The 24,381-nt window shown below is 51.5% G+C and overlaps 1 protein-coding gene across 1 annotated transcript; it reads left to right on the forward strand.

Moving 5' to 3' along the window:
• Nucleotides 1–310: 310 nt before the first annotated feature.
• ZNF316 (zinc finger protein 316) lies at nt 311–9,912 on the forward strand. The gene is made up of 5 exons (XM_061153704.1): nt 311–1,442; nt 1,655–1,767; nt 2,467–2,593; nt 3,070–3,183; nt 5,735–9,912. Exons 1-5 carry the CDS (start codon nt 1,112–1,114, stop codon nt 8,050–8,052), a joined length of 3,003 nt encoding a protein of 1,000 aa, XP_061009687.1. The 5' UTR covers nt 311–1,111; the 3' UTR covers nt 8,053–9,912.
• The last annotated feature ends 14,469 nt before the right edge of the window (nt 9,913–24,381 follow it).

A 24,381-nucleotide genomic window follows, 5' to 3' on the forward strand; every position in this document is an offset into this window, starting at 1 on the left:
CCATTCAGGTCTGAGAGGATGATGAGCCACGCTGGCTGATGGCCCTTAGCCTCTGTGCTTTGCACTCAAAGCCCGTGCCTCTGTCTTGTCCTCGGTGCTCCACTGGGCTTGGTGAAGGATACACAGGTGGGAGAGAGGCGTGGCCCCAGGGCTCTCAGCATCCCGTCCATCTTCGGTCCACAGCCCCAGGCTCTGTGCCCCAGGCAGTGTGACCGTGTCCCCCCTGAGTGCCTGGCTGAGCCGTCTGTGACATCCATGTGAGTTTCAGGTGCTGTGAGTCACCGGAGGTTTGATGACTCGACACTTAGGCTTCTCTGATCCCTAAACGTGAACAGGGTCACCAGGCGTTTCATTTCACCTTTGCTGGTCCAGCGATGAACCAGATCTCCATGACCTGCTGAGCTTTTTCCAGTTGCCCTGGATGGCACAAGGGGCGAGGGGTGTGCTGTATGCCTGCTCCAGAAGGGGCCTGACCTGCTGGCTTGGCAGAGCAGGTGCTCCTGGCAGAGTGGTCTCACCTTCCCCGCCCAGGACCCTGGCCCGCATGCTCAGACCTTGGCTCCCATACTCCCTGTTGCCAAGTTTGGGTGTCCAGAGCTGGGTGAGCATCTCCTCCACTCATATATCGGGTGGGCTGTTCCTCACAGGCTGCGTGCACCCCTTTCACTTAATCTTAGCCAAAAGGCCGAGAAGCGATTGCATGCACCCCTTTCAGCTAAACACAAGCTGGACCACCCTCCAACACGTTGCCTGGACTTTATGCTTCCACATTCTTGAGGATAAAAAATGCAGGATTAATCCCCAATTTACTCCAAGAAAGCACGGTGGTTCACAGCAGGCCTGTCCTGCTCCCAGGAAAGAGCCGAGGCCAAGTAACGGGGGTCACAGTGAGGGGCTCTTTGGCAGCATTTCTGGGGACATAATCTAGGCTGTGCCCCCTGAGATCACAGAAAGCGCTCCCATCCTGGTGCCGGTTACTGCATCTCAGGGCAGAGCAACCCCGCCTCACCCGGAGGGCTGCGGGGCCCTGGAGCAGACTTGCGGGGGCGGCGCGTTACCCTCACCGTCGCTGTCTGTGTTTTAGGCCGAGCTGAGGCTCCTGGCAGAGGCGATGGCAGCCCCGCGCACGACTCCAGACTCGCCGGCCGCCCAGCTGGAGAGGCTGGATGGATCGGAGTGTGGTCCTGACCAGGAAGAAGAAGAGGAGGAAGGAAAGGGGGAGGAGGTGGAGGCGCTGGAGGAGGACCAGGTGGAGGTGCTGGAGGAGGACCAGGTGGAGGCGCTGGAGGAGCGGCTGGTGGAGGAGGTGGTGGTGGACGTGGACGTGGAGGTGGATGGCACGGTGGAGGAGGCGCTGGCAGAAGAGCAGAGTCCAGCGTCGGGGACCCAGGAGCGCCCCCGCGGCGGCAGGGACACCAAGTCGCCGGGCCTTCAGGAAAAGGGTAAGAGAAAGGAGCTGACCCCAGGGGAGGAAGTTTCGGGGGGCTCCAGGGGGCAGCCGGGAAGAGCTCTTGGACAGGGCGGAGCTGGGGCTGCGGGGTCAGCGCCCTGCATTTGAAAAGGGGGCGTGGCCGGGAGCTGCCCATCCTGGTAGCTGGACGGACACGTGGCCGTCCCGGGCTAAAGCCCCGCCCTCAAGAGTCTCTCTGCTCAGCCCTGCAGGCCTCCCGGGCTCCAGCCCCGCGGAGGGATGAGGACCTGGAGCGGGAGGGGGACGAAGAGGAGGAGGACGAGGACGAGGACGACTCCCTGACGTCTGCGTCTCAGGTGAGCTGCCCCCTGGTTTGGGGCTCAGTTAACCAGGCGCGGGTTCCTCGGAGGGGCGGGGTGGGATCCGCACCTACTGTTGCGGAAATCCCCTGCTGGCAGGGCAGCAGCCCTGTGGTTCCCAGGCCGAGCCCCAGCTGTGAGCCGGGTCAGGGCCTCGGGAAGCAGTTGGCCCTCTCTAGTCCGAAGCCCAGGGGTTACGGTTCTGCCGTCCTGGGCCTGACCCTTCCCAGGCCACTGTCCTGATCGGGCGCCAGTGCCCACATTCTGTTGGTGCCGGTTGTCCACCCTGGCGTGAGCTCTCACACCGCTGCTGTGACCCCTGGCTTGAGGCAGACAGTGATGCGGGAGGGATGAGTGGCCACACAGCGCAGCCAAGGGGTCCTGGGTGTCGTGGTCCTGGGACTTTGGCGTGAGACCCCGTGCTGCCCCACCTGAGCTGAGCCATCTCCCTCTCTGAGCCTGAGGTCCTGATTGCTGAGTGAGACCGGCCTGTGCAAGGCCTGGGAGCCCCTAGTTCCATCGGGCATCTGCAGGCTCGCCAGTGATGCGGTGCTGGGCTGTATCCTCGTGAGCCCCACATTGCCGGGCGAGCCCAGTTCCTACGGAAGTGATCTCCTGTCCTGTCTTTGTGGGGGTGCGCCCCTGCCTCTTACCCGAGTCAGGGGAGGGCAGTGGCCAGGGCGCTTTGTTTCCCAGGGGCTGGTGACCTTTGAAGACGTGGCTGTGTACTTCTCCCTGGAGGAGTGGGAAAGGCTGGACGAAGACCAGCGGGAACTCTACAAGGAGGTCATGCGGGAAAACTACGGGATTCTGGTGTCCTTGGGTGAGCGGAGCCCTCCGTCCGCAGGAGGCATCCTAGCCTGACGGCTGCCTGGGGCTTAGCTGTCTGAGGGTGGTGTGTGGAGCCCGAGGGTCCCGGAGAAGGGGGTGCTGGTGCCAGCTCACCTCCCAGGGAAGCCCTGGGGACCACCTGGCTTCTGGCCAGGGTGTGTCGTGGGGGGCTCACTGTGGCCCAGCAGCACCCTGACCCAGGTTCCACGTCCTGGGGAGCAGCTGGCCCAGCGCTGGTCTCTGTGTTCCCCTTAGAGGCCTCGAGGGGCGAGGAGTCCAGAGGCAGAGGAGGGGGGTGGGGCCCCCTGTGGAGGGGGGCTTGGCAGGGGAGCTGGGGGTGTGGGAGTTCCGGCCGGGAGGTGGGGCGGCAGGTTCTGGAGGGGCCGGGACAGGAGCGGTGGTGGCAGGGCTCTGTGGGCCGGGGCGCGAGTGGGGCCCTGCAGCTGCCGCCTGTTCTCTCTGGGCCAGGATACCCCGTCCCCAAGCCGGATCTGATCTTCCGGCTGGAGCAAGGGGAGGAGCCGTGGGTCCCGGACAGCGCCCGTCCCGAGGAGGGCGACATCGTCACTGGCGTCTACACAGGTGAGCGTGACGCCGAGTCTCGCAGAGTTTCTGGCAGACCTCCCTCAGCCTGCACCTTCACTGCAGCCCGAGAGGGGCCTGGTGCTGCTCGTCTGCGCTGGTGGGGGCTCCGTGGGGACCGCACGGCGCTGGGGGCTCACCCCTGCCTTTGAGGGTTGGCTCCTCTTGGTTCCATCTGCAGAGGCCCAAGGCCTGGGGAGTCTGTAGCGAACCTCGAGGCTCCTGTTACAAGTCTTTAAAAATAATGCTCTCTCCTTGCCCTGGCCTCTGGTGGTTTTTGTACGCCTGAGGGTCAGCTGTCGCGGCTTCCCCACCTGATTGGCCATCTCCTCTCGCTGGGAGGCCCGGGGCCAGCATTCTGGAGGGCAGTGTTCAGAGTGGTGGATTTCTCCTGAGACCCCAGACCCGCCTCTGTTCCTCCAACTTTCTGGGCCTCATTTTTTAGTTGTGTGGAGAATAAAGAGTTTGAAGGAAACCTGTAGTTTCCTGCACTGAGGCTGTCGGACTGTTGGTTCTATGGAGGTGCCCCCGCGGGGTCTGTGAGCTGTTCCGGGTGGTCAGGAGGTTCAGTGGAGGCCCGTGCACAGTGCATGTGTTTGGCTTTGGTCTTGGGTGATGCTTGCCTCGTGCGGGCTCCAGACGTCTCATGCCACTCACGTACCTGGAGCAGCGTGTAGATGTTTTCAATAAAATACAGGAAGACACAAACAGCACTATGCCTTCACGTGTACTCTTTAGATTATTTCCTTGTATACTGATTATTTTCATAACAGCTCTGTGAAATAGCAGGGGAGGGACGATTGGTCTCACTTGATGAGGAAATCAACTTTTAAAGTAGCGATTCAGTCACTCGCCCACAGTGGGCTCAGGCCTCGGGCCTTACTTTCCACTGTGCTGTAGACCTTCCTGCCTTGGGTCCCCGAGTTCTCTGGGTCCCTGTGGGAATGTCTCCTGGCCTTCAGAATTGGGGGGCGGGCCTCTGGCTGGTAAGAAATGCTGCTGTTGCCTCCAGGCTGAGATTGGGATGTAGGTGATGTTTCTCAGAGTGTCTTAGCGGGAGGTGTGCCCTGTTTATGGGGTCCAGCTCTGAAATGCCACCTGGGGACAGAAGGACTGCAGGCTTCCATTGGCCAGTCTCTGAACACGCGGTTGGGGTGTCTGCCCCTTCTCCATGTGTCTCGGGGGGAAGTATGGGCGGGTTGCCAGGCTTGGAGCATGGCCCCGGCCGAGCTAGTCCTCACCTGGTGTCAGAGTCCTCAGGAGTGGAAGTGTCAGGCAGACGAGATGCCAGCCTCCCTTCCCCAGGGTGCACTTGTCCACTCCCTGCTGTGAGTTCTGGAAGAGGCATCCCTGTGGAGAAAGGCCCCCAGCCCTTTGTCAGAGCACCTCCTCTGCCCCGGCTCCAGCCTCACCAGTAGACCTGATGGGTCCTCGCTCGGATCCCAAACAGGCTTGCATCTGGGAACTGGGGGAACCCCGTCCCCACCTCAACCTGGAGCGACCCTTCCAGGTGCTGGAATTCTGCAGTGGCCTGCACGGTGCGTGGCCGTTGCAGACAGATGCAGGCAAAGTGCCCCCGAGGCCGGTGGCACACAGGTGCTCTGAATACTGGGGTGCTGCAGGCCAGGTTCCTTGTGTGATGTAGCGCCTGCTCTGTAAATACCAGTTCCCTCCTGGGTGTATCATGACAGGAGGCGTATCACCCCGTTTATAAACCGATTCTATGTCTGCACTCCACACTGAAGGGTGAGGTCAGGAAACTGCTTGGTGGAGGAGGGATGGGATTGCAGGGTCCTGGGGTGGGTCCTCAGCCTTCTGTGATGGAAAGATGTTTGTAGCTCACCCAGTCTTAGTCAGTTTGGGACCATTTCTCAAGTGCACAATGGCTCAGGGAAAAAAAAAAAAAAACAGGCTTCAGGGAGGCTCGTCTCTGCCCACAGAATAGCTGGAGCATACTTAGGGTGAGTGCAGAGAGCTGAGGCCTCCAGGCCCCTGTAGGTCCTTGGCTCAGGGCAGCCTTTCTTGGCTCTACTCTGTGGGTGGGAGCCTGGGGGAGAGGGACGCTGAGCAAAGCTTAGGTGTTCACAAAATCAAGTCCTCCATGGCCCGGCCGTGCTGGGGCTGGGGTCTGGGCTGCCTTGGGCCAAGCAGGCCAGGAGGTGGGGTTCTCCAGTAGACAGGGGGCTTTGGAAAAAACAGAGTAGGCATCTCAATCTATTTTTCTGGCCCGTGGTCTCACAGGAGCCCACAGGCAACGTCACCTACTTTGTAGGTTGTCCCTGTTCTACAGCGAGGTGGCAAGCCCTGGAGGGAGCTGGAGGGATTAGTTGGAGCTGGAGGGTGGAAAAGGGATTAGTTGAGGCCATGTGAGGCAAGTTCGAGAAGGGAAGGAACACCAGCCTTCCTAGGAGGGACGGAGAAATCTCCTGTCTGCAGAGTTCCTCCTACCTGGGGTAGGGACGGAGGCATCCTGAATTCGGGCTCCGTGCCGGTAAGGGACTGCTGGCATGGCGTCTTCTCACCTCTCCCGTGGTCTTCTCGTCTCCTTCAGGGGCCTGGTTCTGGACCGACGACATAGAGGACCACGAGGAGGACGACGACGAAGACTTCCTGGCAGAGGTGGCAGAGGAGGAGAACGAGCCCCCGGGGCTGTGGTCGGCGGCCTACGGAGTGGGCGACGTGCCTGGGACCTGGGGCCCCGACGACTCGGATTCTGCGCAGACTCCGGAGGGGTGGGGTCTGGACCCCGGCGGGCTCGGGGTCCTGGCCCCGGAATCTGAGTCGAAGCCCTTTCTGCCGGGCCGGGAGCCGGGTGCGAGCCTCCTGGCGCCCTGGGCGTTCCCGGCCGCGGTGGCTGCGCCAGCCGGGCGCCCGGAGACGACGTGCGACGTGTGCGGCAAGGTGTTCCCGCACCGGTCCCGGCTGGCCAAGCACCAGCGCTACCACGCGGCGGTCAAGCCCTTCGGCTGCGACGAGTGCGGCAAAGGCTTCGTGTACCGCTCGCACCTGGCCATCCACCAGCGCACGCACACCGGCGAGAAGCCCTTCCCGTGCCCCGACTGCGGCAAGCGCTTCGTGTACAAGTCGCACCTGGTCACGCACCGTCGCATTCACACGGGCGAGCGGCCCTACCGCTGCGCCTTCTGCGGCGCGGGCTTTGGGCGCCGCTCCTACCTGGTCACGCACCAGCGCACGCACACGGGTGAGCGGCCCTACCCCTGCCCGCACTGCGGCCGCAGCTTCAGCCAGAGCTCGGCGCTTGCGCGGCATCAGGCGGTGCACACGGCCGACCGGCCCCACTGCTGCCCCGACTGCGGCCAGGCCTTCCGTCTCCGCGCCGACTTCCAGCGCCATCGACGGGGCGGCAGCTGCGCGGAGCCCGGAGGCGAGGGCCCTCGGCGGGAGCCTTGCAACGAGATGGGGCCCGCGGCGGGGCCCGAGGAGGCCGAGGCGGGGCCGGAGGGGCCAGAGGTCGATGAGGCGGACGGAGAGACTGAGGAAGAGGCCGAGGCGAGAGAGGCGGTGGTGGAGGCGCCCACCTCTCAGAGCAAGGATGACCCCGAACCGGATAGGCGGTTTCTGGGGCTAGGCAACGGCCTGGGGGAGGGCGAAGGCACTTCCTCGCACCCGCTCGGCTTCCACTTTCCCATGCACCCCAAGTCTTGGCTCCACCCGGATGGCTTTCCGATCCTGGGCCTCCCGGACTTCGGGGAGCGGCTGCCGGCCGACGGGCGCCCCCTGCCCGGACCCCTCGGGGGCCGGCTCTCCCTGGTGGAGGGCGCGGGGCTGGCCTGCGACCCTTTCGGCGGCGGGGCCGGGCCTGGAGGCACCAGCGGCCTTCGCGCGTTCGGGCCTGCAGTCGGGGGGCTGCTGGCGGAGCCGGCGACCGCCGCGTTGGCCGAGGAGGAGAGCCCGTGGATCTGCTCCGACTGCGGCAAGACGTTTGGGCGCCGCGCAGCGCTGGCCAAGCACCAGCGCTACCACGCGGGCGAGCGGCCACACCGCTGTGCCGACTGCGGCAAGAGCTTTGTGTACGGTTCGCACCTGGCGCGCCACCGCCGCACGCACACCGGCGAGCGGCCCTTCCCGTGCCCGGAGTGCGGCGCGCGCTTCGCCCGCGGCTCGCACCTGGCGGCGCACGTGCGCGGCCACACGGGGGAGAAGCCCTTCGTCTGCGGCGTGTGCGGCGCGGGCTTCAGCCGGCGCGCGCATCTGACGGCGCACGGGCGCGCGCACACGGGCGAGCGGCCCTACGCGTGCGGCGAGTGCGGCCGCCGCTTCGGGCAGAGCGCCGCGCTGACGCGGCACCAGTGGGCGCACGCCGAGGAGAAGCCGCACCGCTGCCCCGACTGCGGCAAGGGCTTCGGCCACAGCTCGGACTTCAAGCGGCACCGGCGCACGCACACGGGCGAGAAGCCCTTCCGCTGCACCGACTGCGGCCGCGGCTTCGCGCAGCGCTCCAACCTGGCCAAGCACCGGCGCGGCCACACGGGCGAGCGGCCCTTCCCGTGCCCCGAGTGCGGCAAGCGCTTCTCGCAGCGCTCGGTGCTCGTGACGCACCAGCGCACGCACACGGGCGAGCGGCCCTACGCCTGCGCCAACTGCGGCCGCCGCTTCTCGCAGAGCTCGCACCTGCTCACCCACATGAAGACGCACCGCGGCGCGTCGGGCGCGCCGGGCCAGGCGCCCGCTGCGCCCGCGCCCAAGGCCGAGGCGCCCGCCAAGGGGCCGCCGAGCGCGGGCGCAGGGACCGGGCCCGGGGAGCACGGCAGCACCCTGCTGGAGTTCGCGGGCGGAACGAGCTTCGGCTCCGAGCCGACGGCCGCCTTCGCGGGGCCTTCGGGCGCCTACGAGGAGACCATCCTGTGAGGGCCTGTGACGGAGGCGCAGGCCGCTAGGCCGCCGCCCCTTTGCTCCTCTGGCCGCGGGGGTTGCCGAGGGCCCCGGCCCCGGTGCGGTGCCTTACCCTCGGCCCCGGTGCACCGGCCTCGGGCTTCCCGCCTGCTCGGCCCTGGAGAACCGGCGCCGAGCTCGCGTGGCCGTGCGGGGGGCGTGGGGGGCGAGGCGAGCCGCGCGCGGAGCCGATGGGGCAGGGGCGGCCACCCCGGCGGGAGACTGCGACGTCCCTGGATCGATGCGGTGAGGCCACGCGGTGGGGACGGCAGGCGATGTTATTTATTTTACCCGGGTTCGATTTGGGTGGCCCGGGGGAGAGGTGGCATGTGAGTGAGTAACGGGGGTTTAACTTAACGGCGAGGGAGGGGAAGGCCTTGCGTCAAGGGAGGGTGGGGTGGTCGAGGGGTTTGGCTGACGACTTCTTCCCATCCCTCAGCGGGAGAATTCAGGGACCTCCTGGCCGTTCAGAGTATGTCCAGGAAGCGTTAAGGACTGTGCGTGGCGAGGGGAGACCTCGTGGGTTTTCAAAGGACAGTGTTCCTCCCTAATCCGGGGTGGGGGAAGCAGAGATGCACCTGGGAAAGCTTTTATTCTGTGACCGCGGATATTTATTTCCACTGCTTGTGTGGCCCGAAGAATCTGGAAGGAGGAGAAAAAAAGCCAGAAACCAAATCGTGGCCCCGTGCAGGATGAAGTAGGATGGGGTAGCGGGTGTTCACAGGGTCCCCAGGGACCTGGAAGCCTTACTCTCCAGAGTCCTCACTCTGCTCACCCCACTTGAGCGCCGAGATTCAGCCTGGCGGCGTGGGGTTTAGTCTTAACTCCCCTTTGGAATCCTTTGGTGCCCTTACCCCAGGCAGCTGGAGGCGCGCACTCAGAGATTCCCCCACAGCCCTGCGCCCCAGCCTTCTGCTCCTCTGCCCACACGGGGGGACATACAGGGCCCTGCTCTTATGAGCCCGTGGCTCACTTACATCCAATAACCCAGTTTAAAGTGACAGAGGTCGGTAGCAAGGTCGTTTCTTACATCCCACCATTAGGGCTATGACTGCCCACCCCGCCCCGCCCCAGGCTCCTTTCACTCTGCCTCTGTCGTCCTTCTACACTAGACGCCAGCAGTGTTTCTGTTTAGATAAGCATTCCACAGAGTGGGCGGTGAGCCGTCCCCCTTGGGGGGTTCCGACCTGAGCCCGTGGCTCAGTGACTGACCAAGTATCCAACTATGCAAGGCCTGCGGCCAGCACCCACCTTCCAGGCCGGGCCGTTTGAAGCCACCAGGTCACCTGCAAGACACCTGCCCCCCCACCTTGATGTTTTTTGGGCCAGTGTGAGTGGGGCCAGAAAACCGAAAATTTGAAGCAAACGTATTCCCTTCTAGACCTAGTTCCTTCTGTGTTAGTGTAGATGTGGCCTTGGGGCCTGGGAGCCGGCAGCCAGGCTACTAGCGGCTGGGCAGTAGGAGGCACCGTAGTCACCGTAGTCGGTGGGTGGGAGGAGGGCCTGGACGGCCGGACGGTGGTGGTGAGAATTAGCCTGGCCGATGGGGGTGGGGGGGTGGGGTGGGTGGTGAGGAGGACAGGGGTTCCCAGGGAGGCGCCGGCGGTGCTGGCTGGTGCCCTCTGTCCCTGGCCTGTCTCTCCCGCTGTGGGAAGGCGCCTCAGGAAGGGCCCAGGGCAAGGTGGGCCAGCCCCTGAGGTCGGGGTCCGGTCCATGCCCATCCTGCCTGGCCCAGCCCTTGAGTACAGACCTGCACCCGTCCTGGGCCCCAGCCGCCCCGCCCCGCAGCTGTCGGCAGGAGGAAGGACCTAGCTTTAATAAAGAGTGGACAAACGAGCCTTGTGCCTGGACTCCGTGTTGTTGCCCCTTCTCCGGCCCCTCAGGGAGGCCCTGCAGGGCTTCAGGCCCGTCTTGTTTCTGCAGATGATCTTAGGAATGTCTCTTTTCAGAAGCTAGAATTGGCCTGTGCTGAGTCAGCCCAGGAGAGCTTCTACCCCTGCCACCCGTGTCCACCAGGCCTTTGCGGCAGTCCCTAGCGGGCCTCCACACTGCCACCTACTCCTTGTAACACGCACACGTGTTGGGATACAGCCTCTTTTAGGGTTATTTTGACGAGGCCCCATTCCTGGCGGTCCAGACCTCTCTCCTGAGGGCCCAGCACCACACAGGTTTATCCAGGCTCACCTGCTCTGTGCCAGGACGGAGCTCACCTCCCTGCACCTCAGACGCCTTCTTTTGAACTGATTCATTGATGTCTCACCACACGGTGTCCCCACGACCAGACCTGACCCTCCCATCCTTTTCCCAAGGAGTTGAAAAATATGCACTGTGAAGTCAGTTCTCTTTTCAAATGTGGTTTGGAAGCATCAGAACAGAACCCGGTATTTCATTAGCAGATGGACATTAAGCCCTAGTGTAAGCGGCTGGCCTTGAGGATCTTAAAGTCTCTTTAGAAAAGTTAAGTTATTCCCTGATAGAGCTTACAGTTGTCCAGCCAGATACTTTATTTTAGGGGGGAAATAAGGCAATCTTGATGGTTATAGAAAAGGTAGACCGCCTCCCTGGTTTTGAGAGGATTTCCAAATTTCTGGAGTCCTGATTCATTCCACAAATGTCAGTCTAGCATCTCGAATCATGGCCAAGGAGGATTGGAAGCCCCCAGGGCCCCCTGAGACATGGCCCGTGAAGGCGGCGCTTTGAGAATTGTGAGGTCCTGAGCACCCTCTGGTCACCACTTAACCTTTATTGCTTGAATCTTCCCATCCTCCTCCCTTTCTCCTGACACCCTTCCAACGTAATCCCTTCAAACATTTCCTTATAACTTTTTTTTTTCCTTTTCCTAATTGGCTACATATGGAATAAAAATATTTTGAAGGTTTGGATTATATTTATTAAATAAAGCTTTATGATCCTTGTTCATTATTTAATTTTTTCCCTTGATTTCAAAACCCATGCTAGTTGTAAAATTTCCGACAGTACAAAAATGAGTTAAGTACATGCTCTTCCTGTAGTCCCGCCACGTCCAGCCATCAGACATTATGGTTGCTGCAGGCATGGGAGCACATTTCTTCACATGGAAATGTTTTAAGACTCCGGACATGCCTTACATGCTCTCTACCACTCGCTTTTTTCATCTGGCCATGACACATGCTTTCTTACCTGACAGTTTCCTCGCTCTGAGCTGCCCCGTCGTACCATCTTCGTTTTGTGGATGTACCTTCAACCCCTGTGGAGCTCCTCCACCAATGGCTGTTTGTTTCCAACTTTTCACTGTTGCGAACAGTGCTGCAACACAGATTCCTGTACGTGCATCTGTGCAGTTATGTAGATTTTTAAGGTACCAGTTGATAATGAGATAAAACCGTGAAGGTGCTAATGCTGGGTCAGAGGGCATTCATACTTAAACTTTGAGATGCAGCTAAATGGCCATGGAGGACAGCTTCCCTGGTGGCTCAGATGGTAAAGAATCTGCCTGCAATGTAGGAGACTTGGGTTCATAGGTTGGGAAGATCCCCTGGAGAAGGGAATAGCAACCCACTCCAGTATTCATGCCTGGAGAATTCCATGGACAGAGGAGCTTGGAGGGCTACAGTCCATGGGATTGCAAAGAGTCAGACACGACTGAGAAACTAACGCTAACACGGCTAACTCCAGCCTGGTGCCGTGTTCTCCCAGGGCAGCGAGAAAGTGCTGGCAGTGTGTGACCGCTTCAATACATGCCATCAGCTTTCCATTTAACTTGGTTCTGCATTTTACAGAGAGCTGAATGGCTTGCATCTATTTCTTTTGAACATATAAACAGGTTTTTTAAAAGCAAAAACAAAACCTTGTGGCCTCTGCTAAGGTATTTCTGTGGCTGTGGATAGAAAGTATTTCTACCAGACCGAGTTGGCTTCTCTTGGATTATGGCTCTTTCACTATTTGTGTTTGTGTCCTGTATTTCCTGCTACAGCCTCTCCTGTGGTTCCCAGAGGGCCCTGAAGTAGGGGGCCAGTAGGAAGTCCCCTTTCTTTCTGTTCATTCATTCATTCAGCAGAATCCTTGAGCAGAACCCCCTACTGGGGGCTCCCTCTGGCTATGCTGAGGGCATGTTCAGTGCTCAAGCTCCTTAAAACATTCCACTTCTCTAACTCAGCGCTTTGAAAACTGGCTTCTAACCCACAGTGAGAAACCCCTCTTACATAGTGCATGTGTGCTTGCGAACACACACTTTAATGAGCCACTACTAAATCCGTGCATTTTTTTTTAATCCCACCATATTTGTTTCATTAAAAACACACACACGTACCTTCACCCCATGATGAGTCATGACCTGCAGTGTGGAAACCATGCTTGGAATTCCCCTACACTCCAGCCCCCTTCTGAGTGAGGACCGCCCCCAGATATGGGGGCGGGGGTGCTTTCCCAGTGTCCAGGCAAGCAAAGACAAGAGACTGGGCTGGGACTCTAAATTTCTGTTCACGTGCACCTCTGTCTGAGCCCCTGTGTCTAAGGTCATGAGGGAACTCGGGTGGACCTTGGTGACCTAGGCAGTGGGTGGGGTGTGGGAAGCCAGGACAGTGTACATTTTTGGAAGCCCAGAGCCCTTCTTTCCTCCCTTCTGTCCCCTCTCAGAGAGGGAGATGCCAGAGTAGCTGCTCACACCTCTACAGCATCTGTGTCCTAGATGCTGTTCTGAGTGCTTTATGTGAATAAATTGGATACAACACATTATTATTTTTAGTCCCATTTTGCACATGAGGAAATTGAGACACAGAAAAGTCTCCTGCCCAAGGTTTGCCACGATTCAAGCCCAGGCAGTGATTCTCCAGTGTGTGCTTGACCCTTTCGGAAACTGGAGCTGATAGAAAAGCCACCTCCTTTAATGGAAAACATCTTTCTGGGGGCAACCTAACCCCCCCATCCTGGGTGGGCTGACCCCATGACAATGGCTCAGGGGAGAGCAAAGGAGCTAAGCAAGCAATTAGCTTGGTTCCTCCATCGTTGTTGTTCAGTTGCCAAGTTGTGTCCGACTCGTTGCAACCTCATGCAATGCAGCATGCCAGGCTTTCCTGTCCTTCACTGTCTACCAGAGTCTGTTGAGTCAGTGATGCCATCCAATCATCTCCTCTTGCTCCCAAATCTTTCCCAGCATCAGGGTCTTTTCCAATGAGTCAGCTCTTTGCATCATTCTTTATTTTGAAGGGGGAAGAAGTCCTCTTTCAAGTTGGAGGGGGTGTTGTTCGCTAGGTTGGTGGGATGTGCTTCGTGTTGCAAGCAGATGCTGTGTTTGTCATGTGGGGAGAGCCTGGCTTGGATTTGTAGAGAGAGAAGGCTGATGATACTGTTGGAGAGAGCTGTTACCCAAGTCCTGCAGGGATAACATTTTGCTGGAAGGACAGTTGGAGGTGGTTTTCCATAACCTGCAGCAGGTAGAGACCTGACCAGTATGGGGGAGCCTGGGAACTTTCAAAATTTTAGTAGAGGTTACAGAGATTAGATGCCCACCTTCCCGACTCCCTGCATTTGGAGGGCTCAAGCTCTCAGGGAGGCATGGGGCCCTGACTAGGACATCTGTCCTGGCCTGCATGGCCTGGGATCCCATGGCCTTCCGAAGGTGCCCTCGGAGGTGGCTTTGCAGAGACCAGGTTACTGCACGTATGATAGTCACAGGGCGCCGGGCAATTGGAATGCATTCGTATTTGCTGCAGATACGTGGGTGGTCATGGAGGAGAAGCAGAAGCTGTCTCCTGTCCAGTGTTTCGATGACTTCTTCCTTGTCAAAAACAACCCCAGACTGAGTGATTTAATATAACTACCATTTGATCGTGTGCACGGGCTCTGTGGGTCAGGACTTCAGACAGGCGTAGTGGGGCTGGCTTTTCTCTGCTCCATGAGATCTGGGACCTCCACTGGGGCAGACTGGGCAGCTGGAATCGTATGCCTGGACTTGGGCTAGCATGCCCCCCAGGTGCCCTCCACCCTCGTGTGGCCTGGTTGTCTTCAAATGACTGGATACCACAGGTGTGAGCACGTTCTACACAAGGCAGGATCTGTGTGGCCTTTTATGACCTCTGCTGAGAAGTCACATTGTGTCACTTCTACCATACTCCATTGGCCAAAGCTCTTTTGAGGGGAGGGGCGTAGAACAATTCTCAGTAGCAGGGATGTCAGAGAATTTTGCAGTCATTTTCTAACAGCCACATGTATCCTTCCTCGTGTTGGGTGTTAGCCCCCCAGAATAAAGCCATCTTTAGTTGGCTGTTTAGGAGCCCCTCAGGAGGGTGGCCGCCCACCCCCTGCTCTTCCTAAAGGGAAACTTGTCATGTGTGAAACATTTATGTATCTCCAGAAGTCCTTAGATGTGCAGAGAGATATTCCTGCATTTCTATCAACATTATTCAACCAAGGGCCACCAGACATTTGAAAGAATCCTTCCAGATGAAGCAAATCCACCAAGAGTCTCCACACCAAACTAGTAGAACGTCCATAAGGAAAGAAAAAAAAAAAGGTGATTGAAGAAATTAACAGAAATAACAGATGATAATTTCCTAGTGGTCATGGACCTGGATATTCAGAATGAAAGGGCACGTCAAGTGCTGAGCAGAGTGAAGGGACTCTATTGCTAGATGCATTCTTGTGGAAATCCAGGACAACAAATGTAGACATTAATAAATATAGATTTTAAATTTTTCTAGAGAGGAAAAAATTCAGTCCCCTGTAGAAAAACAGAAATACACTGACATACAGATTTCTCATTAACATAATGGAAGTAAACCATGCAACCTTCTTATGGGAATTACTCTTTTTATTTTGAGATTTATTCTGGAAGGTTTCAAATATATACAAAACTTGAAAGAACAGCATACTGAATGCATTGTGACCATCACCTACCTTAAGTCATTGTTAACTTATGGCCAAACTTGCTTCACCTACACTCCTACTGAACACTCTCTCTTCCAGTACCTTGATTGTCTTAAGACAAATTCTTGACATCTTACCATGTTGTGAGTGCATGCTAAGTCGCTTCAGTCATGTCTGACTCCTTGCGACCCTATAGATTGTAGCCCACCAGGCTCCTCTGTCCATGGGATTCTCCAGGCAAGAATACTGGAGTGGGTTGCCATGCCCTCAACCAGAGGATCTTCCCCACCTAGGGATTGAACCCACGTCTCTTATGTCTCCTGCATTAGCAGGCGGGTTCTTTACCACTAGTGCCTCCTGGGATGCAACCTTATCATGTCATCTGTTAGCTATTTGAGTACAGGTAAGGAAGGTAAGGTAAGGATTACCTTAAATCAAAAAGGTAAGGATTCTTGAAGAAACACAAACCACAATACCATTTTAATGCCTAAAGTTGCTGACAATAATTGTTCAATATCATGCAGTGTTCAAATGTTGCTAATTGTCTTGTAAGTGTGTGTGTGTGTTTTAATAATTCATCTGAGTCAGGATCCAGATAAGGTTCATACATCGCAACTTGTCGATATGTTTCTTATGTCTCTCTTAATCTTTAGGGTCCCCAGATCTTATTTTTCCCTCCTGGAATTTATTTGTTGGGAAGATTAGCTCTTTTGTCCTGTGGTGGTTCCCACAGTCTGGACTTATACTGAGTGTGGATGTGTCATGTTATTAATATGTTTACCCTACATTTTTGAAAATTAATCAGATTCATGTTCCTTACCATGCCCTGTCCAAAGACTACTTCATTGGTGGTGTGTACTTCCACCAGGAAGCACACACAGGTCGGGATGTCTCTCCTAGTGTGACATTAGCACTATTGATGATTAGTGCTCAGATCTGATCATTCACTAGGAGTTACAATGGGAATAATTGACCACTTCTTTCTCATGTATTAGCTGCTTACTTCCCCAAATAGAAGCTTTCCTTCATCAACTATTTTGTAACTCAAGGAACAATTTGTGTACGAAAGGCAGGAAAAAAAAAAGCTTGACTTTTTCTTTTTAAAATAAGTTAATGCATTTTCATTTTTCCCAGTTCCATTGAGATATAGTTGACATATAACATTGTGTAAGTTTAAGGTGTACAATGTGATCATTTGATACACATATTTCAAAATTATTCCAATAAGGTTAACAATATTAACACATCAGTCACCTTACGTAGTTATCATTATTATTTTTTGTGATGAAAACATGTAAGATCTACACTCTTAGCCACTTTCCAGTCTACACTACAGTGTCATTGACTGTGATCACCATGCTATACATTAGATCCCCAGAACTTATAACTGGAAGTTTTTACCCTTTGACCAGTATCTCCTCATTTCCCCCGTTCCCATTTCTGGCAACCACTATTCTACTCTGTTTCTGAGTGGATTCTTTATCAGTTTTCAAAAAAACTTGATTCTCTAGCATCCTGCACAGGTTTCAAAGAGATGATTTTTTGAGAATCGTTTTAATCCATTGCAGTTACTATTCTTTTCCTTTAGAGTTATCTAAACTCTAGTACTTTTTTTATTTTTTTACTGTTCTTATTAATGCTCAAATTGTTCCATCTATAGCTAACTGGAGCCTCTTGAAGTTGGCTCTAATGTCCTTTTACTCAACAGTAACAATCATTAGTAGCTTCTTTACTTCCTTATATGAAAGGATGTCCCAGGCTTACCTTGAAAATATCCTACCCAAAACCTCTAGTTAGCCTATTCTCCAAAAGCCCTGATTCCTTTAGAGGGAAGTGATATTTAGGGACCACAGTTTGGGTGCTGGGGTGTTCAATGCTACTAGGTTGATTTTTTTTCCTCTAAGGAAAAAATAATTTTCTACCTGGAATTCAATATCCAGACAAGCTATTTCTTATGAGGACAAATAATGATATTTTTTGGCATTCAAGAATTCAGAAAATTTACCATCCATTCACTGTGGTTGGGAACTGAAAGGTTGTTGCTGAGCCATGAAAGACGCCAGGATTCTTGGCCTCCGGAGGAGAAGAATTCTATTTGGAGCCAGTGACAAGGCTTGATCACTCAGAGCTTTTGTGTAATAAAGTTTTATTAAAGTATAAGAGAGATAGAGAAAGCTTCTGACATAGACATCAGAAGGTGGCAGAAAAGTGCCTCCCTGCTAGTCTTTAGCCAGATATCATATAGCTGCTAGCAGTCTGCTAATTAAAGAAAGGAAATGTCTCAAAACTCAGAGACTGGCATCAAGTCCCTCACCCACAACATGAATTTTGAGATAATATTGGCACAAGGTGAGTTGTCCGGGGCCATAAAATGATTGACATGAATCTTGAAGAAAGGCAGGTTTCCAAGTAAATATATTCTCATTAACCTAGCTTAAGAGAACATTTGCATGAGTAAAACATACTGGTTTGTCAAGTCATTTCTGAGTCTTAGGCAAACCGACTTGAAGACCGAGTCTAGGGTAAATACATAGTTCATTAACACAGCTTAAGACAAACATTTCCATAAGAAAAATGAATTGGTTATCTCAAGGTTTGAGAAAAGTTCAGGTAGAACCAGGTGTTGTCATCAGTTCAGTTCAGTCACTCGGTCATGTCCGACTCTTTGTGACCCCCATGGATGGCAGTATGCCAGGCTTCCCTGTCCATCACCAACTCCTGGAGCTTACTCAAACTCATGTCCGTTGAGTCGGGGATGCCATCTCAAGGTCTGAGAAAGTTTAGTTCAGGTGGAACCAGGTGTCATCATGGCAACACAGAATTTTAAAAGAAATCTCTTTTTAAATTTGTATAGAGAAGGAGAAAAAAAAATCTTTAACGCTTGTAGTTTGTTTCCTCCTGCCGCTTAAGAGAGAGATAAAAATGTCTGACATTTGCAGCCTATTTCCTCCCTTTGGAGACCCCTGGCCTTCCTATTACCCTCTCAGAGCCACATCAGAAATGAATCACCAAAGAAAGAAAAAGATTTGGAATGTAGAAAATAGCAGAGCCAGTTCATGAGAAAGAGCTCCCCAGACCAGCAGCTATACGCCAGTCTGATTTGAGCTAGAGGATGGGCAACTTCAGGAAGGAGGTTTCTGTGGAACAGGGGGAAACTGACAGAGTGGAAATCATGCCCAAGTAGTCGGGCATGGACGAGCAGAGCTGGGGGGAAAGGCAGGTCAGATGTAAAAATGAACACTGACTGGGAACAGAGAACTTGGGGCATGAATTGAACTCTCTTCAGGCACAAATTGGATCAGGGAGGAACCAGGATCTTGCTCCCACTTTTAGTGTGTTTCCCAGCACAGTGCTCGAAGCAACAGGAAGACCACTCTACTTTTTCCATCAGCCAAATCGCACACAAGTGCATCTAACTGGTAGAGCGTAACTTGAACCCCAGCGGCAAGGAAGTCTGGGAAATGAAGATTTTAGCTTTCCAGCCTCAGTGGTATGGAAAAACACACTAGACAGAGTGAGAAGGGGTATATATGCCCACTCACCATATCCTTACCCCTTGCTGTCAATGGGGAACTCCCTGGAAATTTGCTTGTGGATCTCAGAATTTGTGGGGTGTGACAGACTGGTCCACAATGTTGAAATATGTCAGCCCTGCTGAGACCATGTGTGAAGTTCCATGCCAAAGACCAGTAAACACTGCAGTTTCCATACATAGAAGGTTCTGGATCTGTTTGTGTATCTGAGAGACTTGGAATCTCTCTTCTGGGAGAGTCATTGGAAAACTAAGGAACCCTAGAGAGGTCAGAACACATCTATTCTCCCACTGGACCATATTTACTTCATCCAGACATTCCTCCTAACGTTCTGGACCCTTGCAGTAAAAATCACATGTAGATTCTTTCTTTTTTATTTTTAATTGAGATAAAATTTACATCACATTAACCATTTTGAAGTGAACAGCTCAGCAGCATTCAGCACGTTCACCATGCTGTGCACCACCCCCTCCATCCAGTTTTAAGCATCTTTATCACTTGGAAAGGAAACCCCATACCGGTTAAGCTGTCACTCCTGGTTCTCCCTCCCAAACCACAGCAACCACCAATCAACTCTCTCTCCATAGATGTTCCTGGCCTGGATATTTAAACGGAATTTAATAACTTTAAATATTTAAATTAATTCCATATAAACAGAATTGTACAACATGTGACCACAGTCACTTGGCCATGTCACTTTGTACAATGTTCTCAAAGCTCATCCACATTGTAGTGTGTATCAGCACCGTCTTCCTTTCTGAGGCCGGGTAATATTCCGTTGTGTGTATAGACCATACTTCAGTTATCCCTTCATCTGTTGATGTGGACTGTTTCCACCTTTTGACTATTGTCAATAGTGCTGCTGTGGACACTCAGGTACAAGTATTTACGTGAGTCCCTGTTTCAGATCTTTTGGGTAAAGCCTAGGAGTGGAATCGCTGGGTCACATGGTAATTCTGTTTAACTCGTTGCAGAACCACCAAACTGTATTCCAACACCGCTGCATCATTTTACATTCCCACCAGCAACATGTGCAGGTTCTAATTTCTCCATATCCTTACCAACACTCGTTCTTTTCCTTTAAAAAACTATAGCTATCCTAGTAGGTGTGGGCAGATTCTTAATAAGCATTGATAAACAGAGTGTAGGCATAAGAGTTTCCTGTCCACAAAGCAAAACAGATGAGGAAAATTTGATCAGGGTCATGAATCAATCCACATTTTTTTGATACATTTCTCCATGGGATTAAATTGTATCCCACTGATCTGAAGAAGATTATTACCGAAGACCTACCTCTGCCTTGATGCCAGTGTGACCAGGAAAAAAATGTTACACATTTTGGATGCAATGCCCAGTGAATGAATAAGTTTGTGACTAAGGGAAATAAGGATTTGATTTTTTTCCTTTCCTAATTCTGACCAAGCAGAACCTTGCCCTTGGCAAAGGCTGGAACCTATCATTTAGATTAGAGGGCGTAAGAATTTTCTGAGACAGAAAGTCTTCCCTAGTGCTTGTCAACCTGCTTGACTTGAATTATTTCTCCAAGACAGGAAGCCCTTTACTTTGGGTATATGAACTGGAAACAAGTGTGTTCATCATCCTGCTATAATTTAACACAGTGCTGGAGTTTCCATGCAAGGTAACAGGTGATATAAGATTTGCAGTGGAAGAGATTAAAATGTCATTATTCTTAGATAACATGATCCAGAAAAATATAAGAACCCATTGGTAAAATACTAGAACTTATAGAAGAGGTCATACAACCTAGAAATATCAGCAGTGTTTCTCTGCAGTTGCATTTGTTATTGTGATCCAGCAATCCTAGTAAGTGGTATTTCGATGCACTTGGAAGGAATGATGTCAATTCTCCCCAAATTCATCTGCAAATTCAATGCAATTTTAATAAAATTTTCAGCTGAGGTTTTTGAGAGCCTTGATAAATTTCTGTGGGAGAGGAAGAGTAAACAGGGAGCAACTTACCCTACCAATAGGAGGAAGGCACAGACTATTCAGCAGATGATGTTAGGGCAATTGGCTGATGATACTGGATCCCTGCTTAACCTCATATCAAGAAGTGCATGCCAAATATATTAAAGACCTGACTATAAAAGTAAAGCCATAATATTAGCAGAAAAAAATGTAGGTGATATCTTTGTGATCTCAGGGTAGGAAATAACAAAACTCCAATGTCATAGCCATGAGACAAAAAAAAAAAAAGATGAATTTGATTGCTTCAAAATTTATAAATTTGTATTATGAAGGATTCTAGAGATAAACTTAGATATCAGAGGGGAAAAATATTTGCAATGTCTAAAATACTCCAGGAAATCCTGCCAATAATAATAAAAATAGACAGCAGTCTAATGGGGAAGTATGGATTTTGAAAATTTGTCCTGTACAGAACCGATTTTGTTTTCTGACTTGACTACATATTTCATAAAATCTGGAAAATTCTTAGACAATATTGTATAACATTGCTTTTCCATCATTCTATTTTCTTCTTCTTAATTCCTACTAGAATCTTGGATTAAATTGTATTTTGATCCATACCTCCCTCAAGGTACCAAAATCAGCCCAAATAGATCATATATTTAATGTAAAACCTAATACCATGAAGCTTCTGATAAAACACAGGAGAATTTTTTTTTTTTCCTTTTTGGCCACACCACAATGCACACAGGATCTTAGTTCCCCAACCAGGAATAAAACCCATGCCCCCTGCAGTGGAAGCACAGAGCCTTTTTACCACTGGACTGTCGCAGAATTCCCTGGAGGAGAAAATTTTCTGAACAATTGGTTAGGCAAAGGTCTTTTAGATACAAGATCCATAAAAGGAAAGATGATATATTAGGCTTTAGTAAAATCAAGAAATTCAAAAGACATTGTTAAGAGGATGATAAAACTGGGAGAAAATATTTACAAGTCACATATCAGATACAGGAGTTGTATCCAGAAACATAGTTCAATTAAATAAAAAGTCCCAACAATAAAAATAATCTGACAGCAGAATGAAAATAAATAGTTCAGTTCATAAGTATATAAACTAATTAAATGTATTATACAGTCCTTTTCAATTTAAATGATTGCAATTAATAAAAATGGAAATATTCAATTAACTTAGCAGCTGTTCTTTACTGTTTTGCATTATACTTATAGCCTGTAAGCACTGAATTCTGCTGACTGTGTATATTCCAGTAGTGGATATAAAGGTTTACTGATTATCTCTAATAATTCAATTGTGTATTTCAACTTAAAAAAAAAGAACTCTGAAAAAAAATTTTTTTAATTAAAAAATAAAAAAAAGAACTCTGAAACGTCAATAATAGGGAAACAAAGAATCTCAATTTTTAAAAATGGGCAAAAGATTTGGACACTTCACTCAAGCAGTTATATGTATGGTAATTAGTCATGTGAATGTAATTGGGAAACTCAGCATCACCAATCATTAGGAAAATACAACTCCTTTTTTTTTTTGGCTGTGCCATGCAGCATGCAGGATCCCTGTTCCCCGTCCAAGGACTGAATCTATGACCCCCTCCTGCAATGCTGTGAGCCTGCAATGGAAGCATGACATCTTAACCACTGGACCACCTGGGAGTTCCCAGGAAAATACAAATTTAAGCCATGATAGGATACTACTACACACCTACAAAAATGACTATAACTAAACACACTGACAATACCGGCAAGCATGTGGAGCTCCGTAAACTCTCATACATCAATGGTGGGGATGTAAAACAGTGTTTGGCAGTTTCTTAAAATGTTAAATATATATCTACCATATAACTCAGTTTTTCAACTCCTAGGTATTTACATAAGATGAATGAACTGAAACCCACCCAAATGTCCAGTAACAGGTAGATGAGTAAACAAGGAACAGTTTGTTCATGTGGTGGAATACATCTTGGGAATAAAAATGGAATATAGTATTGATACATTCAACAACACTGATGAACCTTAAAATAATTCTGTTGCCTTCAAGATGCCATTAAAAAAGGCATATGATTCCATTTATGTAAAATCCAAAAGTTCTAGAAAATGCAGATTCATCTATAGCAACTGAAAGATTAATGATTGCTTGGGAGTTTGTGGGGGGGCTAGGGATAAGTAAGAAGTATGGATTATAAAGGAGCATGAAGAAACTTTGGGGACTCTGATCTGTTCATTGTCTTGATGTGATATCAGTGATAAGTGAAAGCTGCTCAGATGTGTCCGACTCTTTGCGACCCATGGACCATACAGTCCATGGAATTCTCCAGGACAGAATACTGGAGTGGGTAGCCTTTCCCTTTTCCAAGGGCTCTCCCCAACCCAGAGATTGAACCCAGTCTCCCACATTGCAGGCAGATTCTTTACCAGCTGAGCCACCAGGGAAGTCCAAGAATACTGGGGTGGGTAGCCTATCCCTTCTCCAGCAGATCTTCCCAACCCAGGATCAAACCGGGGTCTCCTGCACTGCAAGCAGATTCTTTCCAACTGAGATATCTTGATGTGGTGATGGTTTTATAGGTACATCATGTGCCCAAACTTATGAAATTGTATACCTCGTACACATTCAATACACTACATGTCACTTCTACCTCAAAGCAGTACCTCTGTTGCCTGAACAGAATGGCTACCTCCCAGCTTTGTTGCCAGAATCAAATAAGTAGAAACTCTTATAACAGCTTTTGGCCTGTTAGTGATAAAGGCTCAAAATGTGTTATTTCTTACTGTTGTTATCAATACAAACATGGAGGCTCAGAGAAAAGTTTTAAGAAAGGAATTTCTTACTAAGCAGGCAGTATTACCACCTACATAGAAAGGGGAAAAGGACAGGAATCAAATGACTTGCAAGTAAAAGTAAAATTTCTTAGTTTTTCTGAAATCCGTTTTTTTCTGTTCTTTAAAAGTGAATTATCTTAAAAAATAGTAAAAAAAAAAAATCCCATTGACAGCCAAGCCAATTCTAATTTCAGTGTTAAATAGGATGCTTGCATGATAATTTCTCCAAATTCCCTATAATTCCCATTTTGCGTTGGTTTAAATTGCCTGGAGAATTCCATGGACAGAGCTAGTGGGGTCACAGAGAGTGGGACATGACTGAGTGACTGACACGCTCACTTTCACCTTCAAATCCTTTGGAATCGCCTGGGAAATTTTCCCAGGAAAACAAGTTTGTGAGAGAGAGAGAGAGAGAGAACCAAGTAAGCAGCTTTTCTTGGCACAGAGGATATTACTGTTCAACATTAATAACTGAGTACTTATATTTCCTTAGATAAGCTCGCGTCTGAGTGATAACCCAATTCCTACAACCCCAGAAAACACAGTATATAGAATGCTTCCCACCAATCTGCAAGCCCCTTTACTACGTGGAATTGTTAAATACCCTCTGTCTTAGGTCGGTTCTCTGACTCCTCATGATCCTTTAGAATTTTTTCTTTATGGTAAAAATGCCCGAAATACACGCGCCTAACGGTTCAGGACCGTCATCTCTGGAAGAATGTGTGAGATACTCTCTCCCCGATCTTCATTTGTGTGCATTTGTATTTACCTTCAATTTTCGTGTATTGCGTCTTAAAATTTGCCCCCTCCCTTCTTTTTCATTCATGTTTTTAAAAATTGCTTGGCTGGGCCAATTTAACTTTTTCATCTGTGTTGTTAAATCTCTCCCTCGCTGGCTGGCGGCTGCGAGGAAGCCCCTCATCTCCAGGTGGGGCTGAAGGGTGACGCAGAGGAGTTGGGGCGGGGGCGATGCAGGGTGCGGTGAGAGGGGGCGGGGCAGGTGACGGGGGTGAGGTGAGGCGGGGGTGAGGTGAGGAGGTACTGGTGACGCCTGAGTGAGGGGAATGTTGAGGGGGCGCGGGGAGGGCCGGGCCCGCACAGGCCCCGCCCACATGGGCGGAGCCTCCCGAGGGCCTCCGGATCGCGGCGTCGGGCTCTGGGCGCA

This window comes from Dama dama, chromosome 10, assembly GCF_033118175.1.
Source record: "Dama dama isolate Ldn47 chromosome 10, ASM3311817v1, whole genome shotgun sequence".
Classification (NCBI taxonomy): domain Eukaryota; kingdom Metazoa; phylum Chordata; class Mammalia; order Artiodactyla; family Cervidae; genus Dama; species Dama dama.

Coding starts and splice junctions, on each gene's coding strand:
- ZNF316 (XM_061153704.1), top strand. CDS start 1,112: ATGGCAGCCCCGCGCACGACTCCAGACTCGCCGGCCGCCCAGCTGGAG. Junction 2,594..3,069: donor CGGGATTCTGGTGTCCTTGG/GTGAGCGGAGCC, acceptor TCTCTGGGCCAG/GATACCCCGTCCCCAAGCCG. Junction 3,184..5,734: donor CGTCACTGGCGTCTACACAG/GTGAGCGTGACG, acceptor CGTCTCCTTCAG/GGGCCTGGTTCTGGACCGAC.